General features: G+C 53.9%; 3 protein-coding genes across 3 annotated transcripts; 2 read left to right on the top strand and 1 right to left on the bottom strand.

The window, feature by feature from the left end:
• Nucleotides 1–2,404: 2,404 nt before the first annotated feature.
• Nucleotides 2,405–3,912, top strand: JN550_009483 (uncharacterized protein; the record flags this gene model as incomplete). The annotated part of the gene is made up of 4 exons (XM_049321561.1): nt 2,405–3,247; nt 3,328–3,428; nt 3,488–3,832; nt 3,882–3,912. 4 exons carry the CDS (start codon nt 2,405–2,407, stop codon nt 3,910–3,912), a joined length of 1,320 nt encoding a protein of 439 aa, XP_049168638.1.
• Nucleotides 3,913–6,145: 2,233 nt separating this feature from the next.
• On the top strand, nt 6,146–6,508 carry JN550_009482 (uncharacterized protein; the record flags this gene model as incomplete). The annotated part of the gene is made up of 1 exon (XM_049321560.1): nt 6,146–6,508. One exon carries the CDS (start codon nt 6,146–6,148, stop codon nt 6,506–6,508), a length of 363 nt encoding a protein of 120 aa, XP_049168637.1.
• A 414-nt stretch (nt 6,509–6,922) lies between these two features.
• On the bottom strand, nt 6,923–11,334 carry JN550_009481 (uncharacterized protein; the record flags this gene model as incomplete). Its single annotated transcript, XM_049321559.1, has 5 exons — nt 6,923–10,411; nt 10,466–10,502; nt 10,662–10,787; nt 10,843–10,886; nt 11,251–11,334. The coding sequence occupies 5 exons, from the start codon at nt 11,332–11,334 to the stop codon at nt 6,923–6,925; spliced, it is 3,780 nt and encodes a 1,259-aa protein (XP_049168636.1).
• Between the last annotated feature and the right edge of the window lie 1,040 nt (nt 11,335–12,374).

The following is a 12,374-nucleotide window of genomic DNA, read 5'->3' as shown; positions in this document are numbered from 1 at the left end:
ACAAAGGAAACTGGGGGGTTCTCTAATCTCCATTGACTCGTACTCGTACTGTAACGCGATTCTGGGCGTGAGCCTTGGGCCAGCAGGTACCCCTCCCAGCGGTGCTCAGGTGCCGGGGCACCCCCAGCGCTGCCCTTCCTCATCGTACACTACGTGCAATTTAGGGTGTGACCAGGCGCGGGGCTAGAAATAGACATTGAGGTCCACAGGCACCCAGGGCGCTGGGAATACGCTAGCCACGAGCTGCCGGTGCACCATGCGTCTTATTAGCCGTAATATAATGCACTGATTGGTGCTGAGGGTGCCCCAGTCAAAGGATGGTGCCGGCCGTTGGCAAACCCCTCCGTCGACTGCTTGACTGACTAGACTTTCCTCCTGCGGCGCTTCCTGCCCACGGCCCAGTGGCTGGTGGAGAGGACCACAACCGCCGGTGCTTCTATGGGGAGACACGGGCACGGAGGCCAAGACTGCCCAGTAGCTGTGCCTATCTCCGTAAGTCATGTCATCTGGGGCTTCGGAAAGACCCTGACTCAAGGGTACGGGCACGACCACAGCGCCTACAACAACCGGTCGAGCAAACCCACTCCATGCCCGCAGAAATTACTGGCCCCTTCGTTCATCTGAGGGCGAAATGCAGTCGCCAACCAGCCAGTCATGCGAACAAGAAGCCTCGCATTGCATTGCATTTGCGGTACAATATAGGTGTAAGTTAACTTTCGGTAGCTGTTCGTAACGAGGTACTTGTACCGGGTGGCGCAACGACGTCGGCCGCGCCAAGATCGCACATTTCCCTCTCATATTGAGGCACCAGCAAAAAACGGCGCAGGAGATTCCCCGCCAACTGCATCCTTCGACTCCTCGTTACCGGCTTGTTACTCAAACCGTTTCTCGCCCGGGATCCTCTCAATCTCCCTCTTCACCCCATACATCATACCACTCATGCTTTCGAAACCTCAGGTGCCCCCCTGCTTAGTGTCATACCCCAAGAACTGCAGGGCACCCAACTCCTGGGCGACATACTGTTCTGTACGTACAGTCGCCGTGGAGCCATACCCTACAAGCGACGAGCTTGATGGGCAAGGGGGGTTGCGCTCCCACATACTACGTAGATAGACGACCAATGTTTCGATGCCACAGCCCCATCCTCACATCCATTGCTCGCTTCCAGATGTGTCAAAGTACCCAGCAGTGATCTTGGACCTGCCACAGTACTGCGGGACGGTTGTACTTTTTGACGGTCCACTTAGACCTATCCGTCAGCTTTCTGTCATCGACTCGTGTCCTGGACTGGGCCGTCAACCTGGCCCTGTCTGCCACAAGGCTCCATAGCAAGCATGGTGCTTACCCGTTCCCCAGTTGCTGGTCGAGCCGCCGAGTACTTTGCTCCTTCGAGAACGCGTTGCGAGCCCCAGAATGGTACTTGCCGGGGCCGTCCCTAGGCTAGCCCAGGCCTCAGCGGTCGTGCATACGTTTGCATATTATCAAGTCGGTACATGGGTACCTTCGATAGGCGCCAAGGAACGATACTAGTACCGCCGTCTTTGTCGGTGCCGACATCCAGCCCAAGGGTCGTCTACCAGGGTCATGAGTCTCTTGTCGTTCTCAGGACAGCCTGCACATGTTTAAATCACGGCCGAGTCTCCTACTGGACCAGGACCCCTAGACAGGAGGACGGGCCTGGGTACCACCCAGGTGACATTGGACCATCGCATACATCTTACCAGATTTCCCATTTGATCATACCCGCACTTTGTCCTCGAATCATCTTTCTTTATTCTTTCGGCCAATACTGTGGCTATACTTCCGAATGACACCGAGCCTTTCAGGGTTGCTTACTGCTGAGGCTCCATAAGACTACGCTGGACTGCTGCTCTCTCCTACGTACCAGCTTACCATCTTCCTGGATCTCTGACTTCGACCCATGAGCTCGCATAAGAAACGTATGCTTTGACGTACGCTCAAAACGTTTGCATTGCACCTCAGCACCCCGCCGAAACGTGAGGTCGAGATCTACACCACGAGAATAATATTATCCAGGATTTGTGCCGCACACGAGAAGCCACTTTCCAAGTCACCAAAGGCAACCGACCGAATCATTATATCGACATTTATACCTCTCGAGACGCCGTGTATGCAGATGATATAGGTGCTTGGGTCAAGTCTGGAATACGTTAGCCGCGGATCTGGGCATGCTTACAAAGTGTATCGATCTCTCACCGTCTCAATGGGGATTTCTAGGATAGACATTCAACGTTCCTTAATTACGCCAGATACACCTCCTCCGGAGGTAGAGAGTCCAGGTACATCCGCTTACCCATTCAGGGTCCCTGAGGAGCGTTCTTGGAGATCTGCTGCGCCCATCTCTCCGCCTATGTCCAGCTATGATCAAAGCGTCACGTTAGATATGTCGGCTGGGAAGAATTCGGAAGAGGCTCAGGCACGCCGGGAAGCTGTTCAAAATGCGCCTCGACAGCAGCTGCCGTCACTGAGTAGCATATTTGGTCCGCCTAGCCAGATGCGACCTCTGCATTCGCCTCTGTCAGACCGACCGAGCCCTCTGCGATCTCCATTGGATAGACCAGCTTCTGCATCTGCGAAGTCAGACAGATCTTACTCTAACTCTTATTTCCCAAGTGTACCAACCCCGGCAGCACAGTCGCGCAGCGTCTACGATCCAAGGGTTGAGCATGAGCGAACATCTCTGCCTGCGGTCACACCTCGATTCCCGGGGCCTTTTTCACCCAGGAACCGTGAATTCGACTCTTTAACTCATGGTGGCTCTCGACACGACTCTGCTTCAAGCTCAAGGTGGTCAAGTCAGTCAAGTCACCCAGACTCGAGGAGACCCGAGTACGTCTTTGGCACGCGAGAGCCGGCAGCGTTTCGGCCTGTTAACGACAGACTTCCATTCCCGTCTCTCAGTCGCAAGTCTAGCCACGAGTCGCTCGGGGGATACAGGGACGGATACAGAGACCAGAGCCAAACGCATATGTCATCCGGCCCTTCGTCTGGTATTGGAGCAGGTACCTCGTCGGAAGCAGTCCCGGTGAAGGATGGACTTGGCCCAAAGATCTGGACGGGGACGCACTTCTTACCTCGATTTGTACGACAAGCAGAGGTGCCTGGCGAAGGTCTGTGCTACTTCTACGACGATGGTACACATTGCAAATCAGTCATCGATGGAGAGCAGGTGAACGCACATTGGGGCGTGACCAAAGCTGGGAAGCCGAGAAAACGACTTGCTATCGTAAGTTTTCGAACTGCTGGGGCTAAACTCAGCAGAACCCCCAAGAATCCATGGCGCCTCGTCAACTAACTGTCCACAAGGCATGCTTGACGTGTAGGGAGAAAAAGATCAAGTGCGATCCAGACTTCCCTCGTTGCGTACAATGTGAAAAGTTTGGTAGGGTGTGCAAGTTCAAGAACGCGTAAGTTGCTTAACGGAGGGCATAGAGCCTTGATGCGTTCAACGCTGACACCATTTCAGACCACGAGGTGGACACAACACTTCCCCGACTGCCTCACCAGGACTTCACACCGAGACGAGACAGCTGGACTCGCGACACAGAGATGCTGAGCCAAGGAGGGCGAGCAGCACGTCGAGCGCCTCCGTATCCCCCAGAACGACAACATTGTCTCACCCCTCTCCAGAGCTGGCCGGCCTGCCTACCAAGAGGCTACGCCTAGGGTTTGAGCAATATAAGCCACCTGGCAACGATTCGGTGCACTCATACCACTCGTCTGAGGCGAACCAGGCTAGTTTATCATGGCAGCAACGCGAACTGCCTCGTGTCCATGAAAACCTTCTTTCTCGACCTTGGCAGACTGGCTCGTAAGTTTTGAATCCAATTGCACAGACACCCCATGTCCCCGTTCCCCAGTATTTCAGTCATGGCTCTGGAATCCAACTAATGCTGTGGTGTGTAGAAGAAACCATGCTCCACTTTAAGGTCACCCATACGCTTCTATCAGATCAAATTACGCCTACAAATTACCGAGATCTTATGTGGGATATTGGAAATTAAGCAGCTTTCCAGTCTTTGCTCGTAAGAAGGGAGATCAACAAAGCGAAGTTGCTGGCCAAGAGCGGGAAACCATAATTCGACAGCCGCAACGCTGGGAACACAGTCACTGGATCGCTACCAACTCATTATCGACAAATGAGAAAACAAAAACGACATGGTTCCAGCATCCATGTCAGGGCCTCACATCTTGGCAATCAGAGCTTCAGGTACGACACTGGCCGCAAGCCCCAGGGCTAGGACCCGGAATAGACGGGAAAGACGATACCCAATCAACCAAAAGAGGAGATGGGAAGAAAGGAAACAAAGGAAGGACGTAACGAAGTGCTACGACCATGCATTTGCGGCGTTTGATTTGATCGGTACTGCTTATCTTAGCAAAGAAAAATCAAAAGGGGGAGGGGGCTCCGTGTTTTTGTTTTCAAGCGCATGTTCTTGGGTCCGGTTGAGAGTCTTGTCCATTGCTCAGCGGATATCTGTTTACATTCATTGTTGGAAATACCCAGTTGCATTGCAAACTACCCCTTGGGACTGTACATTAGGCTCACTATACAGCATTGTGTCTCGGGTGCGCGAGCACACAACCTTACCAGGTGGAAATACAGACACGCCTGCGCTGAAATGATCATCTATATTCACAACCATAAAGTTCGCCCTGTGATTAACAAACATCTTCTTCGAATCTATCTACACCAGAAAACTCCCTGCCTCGTGGGTCACATACTCTCGCTTGTCCAGAAGCGAGGTGAATTTGGCTTGCGGCACAGTTATCAACGCCTTGCCCGTCATTTACGTAACGCCAACAACATGGCATGAGTATGATCTTCGTGTTCTGTTCAGCCCCTCCTATCCAGGGTCTTATTCCAGCCTATCCCGTCTATCGATACACAATTGGCGTTGAGGAATCACACCGGCTCTCGCTCTCGCTTCAGAGAAGGATGAGGGCCCTCCATTCCCCTTGCTAGCGTTTCTGCTTTCTCGTTATCGCCTTCTCACCGTCCTTCAGGCTCGTCTCGTCCCGGGCCTTGCTTGGCTCTTGGCCATGTCACCCGCCACCCTCTCACCATCGCCAATTCCCCCCCTCCCCCAGACGGAGCCGGTTCGGGAGCCCAGGAAGCAGCCCACCCAAGAAAAGCCCGCCGCTGGCGGCGTCGCAGGTCGCGGTCGCAGAGCTCCCCTTTCGGACATTGCGACAGCGCTCTCGCCTTTTTCGCCATCCAGAGAAAGTGGGACGCCGGATGGAGTGCAGTACCATGCAGCGAAGAGCGAACAGAAGTTCCCCTGCATGGCTACGTATTACCGGGTTTAACCAGGGGGGGAGGCAAATCATACATGGCAAAACCCCGAAGGTCTGTTCTCTGCCAACGAGGTGCCTACCACATCCGGCAGTGCGATATCTGGGTCCCCTCGGGGTGGTCCCCTCCAGGACCCTTGCCTCGCCTGAGCCTTGCGCATTGGGGGGGGCACACACACACAACTCCACAAAAATGGAATAGTGGTGCATATGCGCACTCGTTATTACCGGACCCATAGAGGGCCGACGAACATGCACAAAGAGAAATCCGAGAGCGGGCGGCCGCCGCTAAACCAGGGAACTAGGGTGTAGGTACGAGCAACTCGTAACTACTTGCTCGGTGAACTGCCCCGGGGGTTTCTAATCTTTACCGAAGGTCGAAGCGAGATAGCGGAAATATGGGGGACAACTTTACGATGACGAGGAGGAGATTGCAGTAAGCCCACTTACAACGAGATAGCGGCACAAATGGGCCCCTGTCAAGTCTTTGTGGCGTGCAACGTTTATCAAGCTGTGACTGGGGATGTGGGAGGGAGGGAGAAGAGGAAAGAAAGGAATGCCACCGTACCATTCCCTCGGGAACCCACCACGTAACACACCTCGCACGTCGAAACGTTTCCTGGATTGGCCCCTCCTTGGAGTTCTTCTCGGTTACGTTACGAGAGGCTTGCCGAGGCTGACTGCACCAACCCGGTCCGATTAGGGGACGAAACTCTAATATCGGACGGGGGAGGGGGAACGGAACAAAGTGCGCAAGTACTATACACTGCGGATGACATTCTCTGGGGGTGCACTCTCAGCCAACCCAGGCTACCAGGGTTGCTTCACCATGGACGGCGGGAGAAGAGACGAAGGAACTCAAGCCGAACCGACCCAAAACACCAGAAATCCTGGTACGACGCGAATTGTAGCAAGGACCAGGCAAGTTGTCACAGGCTCGGAGTCCGGCGCGAAAAGCGGGTCGCCCACGGACGCTGTGCCCCATGTCTGCCATGTCTCAACTGCCTGCGGCCAGCCGGCCCTGGCGGCCGACAAGTCCCGGTATGCCGGCGCCCTCTCGCTGTGCGGTGCGACCAGACAATGGGAACATCGCGAAACCGAACATCATGCAGCGTTTGCACGGTTCCCTCCACCTTTGGAGCTAAGCAACCATGTTTCCGGGTTGGATCACACCATCTCGTCGGAGGAATAGCCTGTCCATCAATCAATCAATGCGATTACACACCCTAAACACGAGAAGCCGGATGCCACCTGCATCATGACGTGTAAAGGTGCATATTCCGAGGGAACGGTACGCGCAACGACTGGTCCGTCCGATAGGATCAGATATCAGCGGTTGGTATAGCATGCTTGATTGTCTATTCAGTGCCAGAATATTCTCCTATGACTGACATAGACAGAATCTAAATCACACGCAAAGTCCCTTCCTTTCCCTGCCTGTACCGTGCATTTCTGGGGTATCAGCAAAGCAAAACTACCAACGCAAAACGCCGTGCTGATGCATCAAGTCATCTGTCCATACCCCTTATAATTAACTCTCGGCCGTCGAGTGAGCCGTGGAATGCCCTTCACAGCGTACTGCTAAGCCAAAGATGGCATAAGCCTTTCAATCAGATATGTCATCAATGTTGATGGTGGGCGGCTTCTTGAGGACCAACTCGGCACGGCCTGCCCTGTCTTGAGGCCGCTGTCTTGATGGTCCCCGAAAGTAGGCACTATCTGTAGCTGTCTCATTCGGACGTGCCACGCGTGCTTCTGGTTGGCTTTTGTCCTTTTGAATACTGGTACTGGTGCTGAGTGGAATATACCAATTGCACACCGAGTTTCCGGGCTTCTTGGAGCCTTTGAGCTCTTTAGTTGCGGATCGCAGGTCTCGCTGTAAATCGCGTGTCAAATCTCGCGAGGGATGGGGCTCCGGTGACTCCTCAACAGCTACCGGGTTACCAGGGGTTCCATCACGAGTGCTCGGTGACCTAGGAATGGGTCGTAAAAACTCCCGCTCCGTCGTGTTACTGGCAGATCGCTGCGAACGCCTGGGGGTCTCAATAATGGCTCGGTCTTTCGTTGGCCGAGGCGGTGATGATGGGAATGTGCCGGGAAGTGAGTTCACTCCTGGATCTTCAATGGCTGCCCTGAATTTCGGGGTGACTTCGCGAGAACCGTGTCTGGTGTTCCGGGCGTAACCAAGTTTTCCTGCCTCGATGGTGCGCATCTCATTTTGATGCAGCGTGGAACTGTCAGTAGCCTCGCCACGCTCGAGACTCTGAATAACGGATGAGCCAGATTCCGTGTTGTTGTCGTTGTTGATTAGAGATATCGCCGAGGCAGAAGATGACGGCTGTGTCTTGAGTTCAGGATGATTCGCATCGCTCGAAGATGAACGTTCGGCCAGGTTCCGCTGATCAAGTGCGGCTTGTCGCTTTCTTTGTCGTTTCTCATCCCTTTCTGCATCTTCCCGCCTCTGTTGTTCCTTTTGCAGCTCAAAGATGGTTTGTCGAATCTCTTGACGCAGATGCGGTGCATCGATTTTCCATTGAGGCTCTTCCTGCGCAAGAAGCCCGTGAATGAAACCATCTGGGTTCTGCAAAAACTCGTGAATATATCCAAGAAGATATAGTCCACAGTCACAGTAGTTCTCCTGCAGAGGTATGTTTTTGGCTGTCATTCCTATGCGCCCCGGGTCGGGTATCTCCACGCCCTTCTTGTCCTTCAATTCAGCCATCAAATACTGGCGAAGGTAAGAGCACGCGGGTGAATGACGAGAACCCAAAGAGTCCAATGTGATGATCTTGGGCTGACTGGGATCTGCCTTACGCAATCCCACGTTCGACTTCCTGGCTTGCTTCTTACGCTCGGTGGTGCCGTTGCGAACCTGTACCTGATGTTGTTCCTGTGCCTGGTCATGGTCCTGGCCACCATTCATCAGGTCGACAACGCCATTTTCGTCAGCTGCCTGAAGCTCCTGTGCCTTTTTGCCATGCTTCGCATCATCACAGCTACTAATGGACATCCGGCGCAATTCCTTCTCGAGAGTATGCTTGTCCGTGTCTGCTGAAGGGATCGAAGCATTGGTGGTACCAACATCTGTCGATGCCACCATGTCGCCATCATCGACAAGATCAACGGGAACAACTGCGATGCTACTAGGATTCTGTTGTTCCGGCGGCTCGCTCACAGAGTCATGGGAAGGAACAAGCTTTGGGGCATTGTAGATGATAGCAATATACCAATGCGAGTACTCATTGATCGGGACGACGATGAAGTCCTTGGTGAACAGGTCGACCCTGGATGTCCAGGCTTTAACACTGTCGTAGTTGATGCCAGCACCGCTTTTGGAGGGTTTCAACTTGTCGTAGAAGAACGTGTTGTGAAAATGAACCCTTCGCGCAAGTTCAGGTTGGTTCTTTTCCATCTCAATCTGAAGACGACGAAGGACGAAGATGATCAGATTGTCGTTCAGGAACTGCCCCTCGTCGAGCCTGGCAATGTCCTCTTTGTCTACGGTAGCGCGGTCTTTGCCCTGAGCAGGATACACTAATGAGTTTCGCCAATCGCCAGCCCAGCCTGGATTATCCTCGGTCCAGCCTCTCGGGGGGGTCTCAAGCCTTTCGACTGGCCTCGACGGCCGCGAACGAGTAGCTCGTGTCTGTGTGGCTTTCGGGCTCTCTGGCACCTGTATGGTCTCCTCGTGGCGGGATGGCGGTCGCTCCATTGAGTCTTTGATACTCAGCCGTTGTGACTTGGGCGGGGTTTGCCTAACCGGTTCCTTCGCCTTTCGTGATTGCATTTGGCGCTGACGCTCAATCAACTTGATGTCGTCTCCAAACTGTGGTAAGGATGCATCAGAGTCTCTCAGAACGGCGCCCTTGCTAGCTTTGCTGCGCAAGTTGTTGAGCTCTCTTGTCAATTTGTCGGGTATTTCAATCTCCATCTTGACCGACAGTCTCTCCTCACGCGACATGCGCACCCACGACGAGAAGTGTTCCACTTCATCCTGGCTCGAAAACTCCAGGTGCAACTTGGGCGGAGCCGTCATCCCCGGATTAACGGCGCGGTGTATAGCTATGATGGGAACGGGGGGGTGACCCATCTTTATCGTGTGGACTCTCTTGAGGTCGACGGCAAGGAAAGAGAGTCCAACGATGAGTTTCCCATCCTCGTCCGTGGGATGAAGTATAGTACTGACTTCATGCAGCTGAAGGAAGCACTTTTGGTAAAGACTACCTTTCGGGTCTGGGTACGCATAATCCCCAGAGACTCCAGCCTGGAGAAGAAACCCAGCCTGAACGATATGCCTTGCAACGGTCATCTCTGGGAGTTCGACCCTTTTAAGACCCGGCCTTCTTGTTGGAGCCATGGGTATTGCGCGAGATGTGAATTTGGTTGGCTTGATTTCCCCCCTGGTGGACTCGCTGGGGCTCGATTGGGTGTGACGCGTCTGTCGCCGGTTGCTGGAAGAAGTCGGTTCCTCGGCCAAAGGGTCGGGGCTTGAATTCCTCACTCGCTTCGGATCGTTCACAATGTCATCGGTAGCCCCTCTCTTGGCACGCGCCCTCCCTAATAATCCCAAGTTGGCGTGTTGTCCTGACCGCACAAAACGGTTGCTCAACTCTCTACCATCAACCTCCTGCTCCTTACGCACGAATGTGGACCCCGTGTGCACCAGATGTACCGGGTCGTCATCACTGTCCTCAATAGTCTCGGGGTGTGTCGCCGAGTTTCCCATTGAGTCCCTCCGTCGTAACCGTCTTCTTTTTGGGGCCTTCGTTTGTGACTCGAGTTGGCGATACTCCGTGACATTTCCTTGAAGAGGTCTGCTGTTTGACGACTGGGTGCTTCCGACTCCTTGCGCATTCGACTGGGTGCTACTTATCGAATTCCTGCGACGGGCGCGAACCTCAGCTTCGGTCTCGACGGGCTGGAATTGTAAGTCTGTGAAAGTCTTCTGCGAGTCCAGCTTCTGTCTCCTTGCAGGGTGATCGACTCGTTCTGAAGCTAGCGGTGCCTGGGGAAGGCCACGTGAAGAGGGAACATCCTGGTTGAGTGTATTCATCGGCTTGGGCGCGCCATCGAACACGCGCTTGAAGAATGTTGACTATGTTCCGTAAGTGTTAAAGTCCGGACAACTGAAGGCAGCCTCATGACTCACTAGTAACGGCATGATGGGCTGTGGCTTCTCTGGTAGCCTGTATCTCGGGTTCAGCGTGGACTCATAGGGCAATCAAAGACAGCTGTGAGCATTACGGATGTTGCAACCGGGAATCTGTGGAATGGTATCGTTCGAGCGGGCCCCTAGGAAGCGAGTTATGACAAGCCCGAACGTTGACAACAAAGGCAATGCTAACCAGTCAACATGCTTGTTGGATTTCGTCCACTTGGGCTTGCCTGGTGCCTGTTCGCTCACGATCGCCGAGCCGGTCTGGTGGTTCTGTGTGCCAGCGGCGTTGGCAGCTGCATGCTCGCTGTGAACACTACGAAGATCACGGTCAGCGCCGGAGGGTCGCTGGAGATGGGCTCGGTGCGTACGGTCCGGCTGGGTGGTCGAAGTTGGTCTCGGCGGTGGACGGGGCCTGCAAACAAAACAAGAAAGAGCCGTGGTCAGCGTGGTCAAAGAAAGGATGGACAAACGTCCAGTGAAGTGAAATCCGCGGGCGGACCAGCAATTTTTGGCACGGCGGGCAGCAACAGCGACACGGCTGTAGGCGAACCGCGCTAAAGCCGCTGCAGCCTCGCCCTGCGACGGCGCTGATTTGCCCGGCCGTGGGGCTACTACCCCGCTGATGCCGGGTGTGTCCTCCTGTGCAGCCCAGGACGGACCAGGACATCTGGACCCCGACCCAGTGCAAACGCTAAATTAGCGATCCCAGGGTCCGGTCTAAGATAGCAACAGCCCATTGCGAATCGAAGTCCCCCCAAGGCTCAAGGTCAAAGAACTGCCTTGATCTGGGCCCATTCCAGCCGGGCCACAAGAGCATCTAGGAGAGCATCTAGGAGAGGGAAAGAGGAGTCCACGCACATTATGCGATCCTGTTACACCATGCTCGGCCTCTGTCACCCTCACGTTCCGTGGCATTGGTGGTTCCTCGTGCCGTCGACCGTGGTCTGCTGGAGGCGGAGCGCGGCTCACCATATACCTAGGGGTTGTCTCGATAGTCTCGGGTTCGCGTCGGCTGCGATGTCCATATCATGAAATCGAACAGTTGTATCAGACCCATCCGCATCACACCATCTGGGGCATGATAATTTGTGGGTTAGAAGTCCACAGCCCGTGGAACGACTCCTGGCACAGCGATCGGTGAAGAGGGGGGGAAGTCGTCCTGGCTGGGTCGCCCGCGCAATGCGACGCGGAAAGCGCGGCTGGTGCAACGCCACAGCAAGGCCTGGCAGGGACGATACGCCTCATGTTCCAATTCTAACCTCACCCGAGGTTTATTCATAAGCCAGACTCGCACGATGAGCGCATCCAATCAACACATTCATTTTTGGATTTCATTTTCAAAATACTGTTCTTGTAAACTTGGGCCTTTTTTTTTTTCTTTTTGTTTTGCTTGCTCGTTTGTCCACCCCAAGATTCATTCTGTGAATTCTCCAGTGTGTGTGTCGACAGCTTCAGTCAAAATTAAGCCCTTCCAACGAAATGCGGACGGCGTTTATACATGAAAGTGTCCAGGAGCAATCACTCAAGCCTCTTTCGTAAAAACCAACTTATATCATATATCTCAACTGGAAATTCCTCTTCAGCTTCCAGGACCCATGTTATAGGTGCCAGTGGCTACATGGTTGTGGAGAACATCGCCACAGATACCTAGAGAGTATTACTTTCAACATATGCCCCAAGATCGGTCTTGGTTTTCCTTTAGGTGCTTATGAGACTCCTGGGCAGACCACTTTGCTTGCGAATTTCTGGCCAATTGTAAATGAGGCCTGGGGTCGTATCGTAACCAATGCAAGATGCTGTATGTATAAAACGTCACAACATCACGCCACGGTGCGACTGGCAGGTACTGGATCAAGTGGCTCACAGGTCTGGTTCCCAGATGTCTCACTCAGGACATGCA

The sequence above is a fragment of the Neoarthrinium moseri genome (assembly GCF_022829205.1).
Source record: "Neoarthrinium moseri strain CBS 164.80 chromosome Unknown scaffold43_Wmoseri_CBS_16480, whole genome shotgun sequence".
NCBI lineage: Eukaryota > Fungi > Ascomycota > Sordariomycetes > Amphisphaeriales > Apiosporaceae > Neoarthrinium > Neoarthrinium moseri.
The sequence above is the reverse complement of the archived record's forward strand: the minus strand, read 5'-3'. Positions and strand labels throughout refer to the sequence as shown.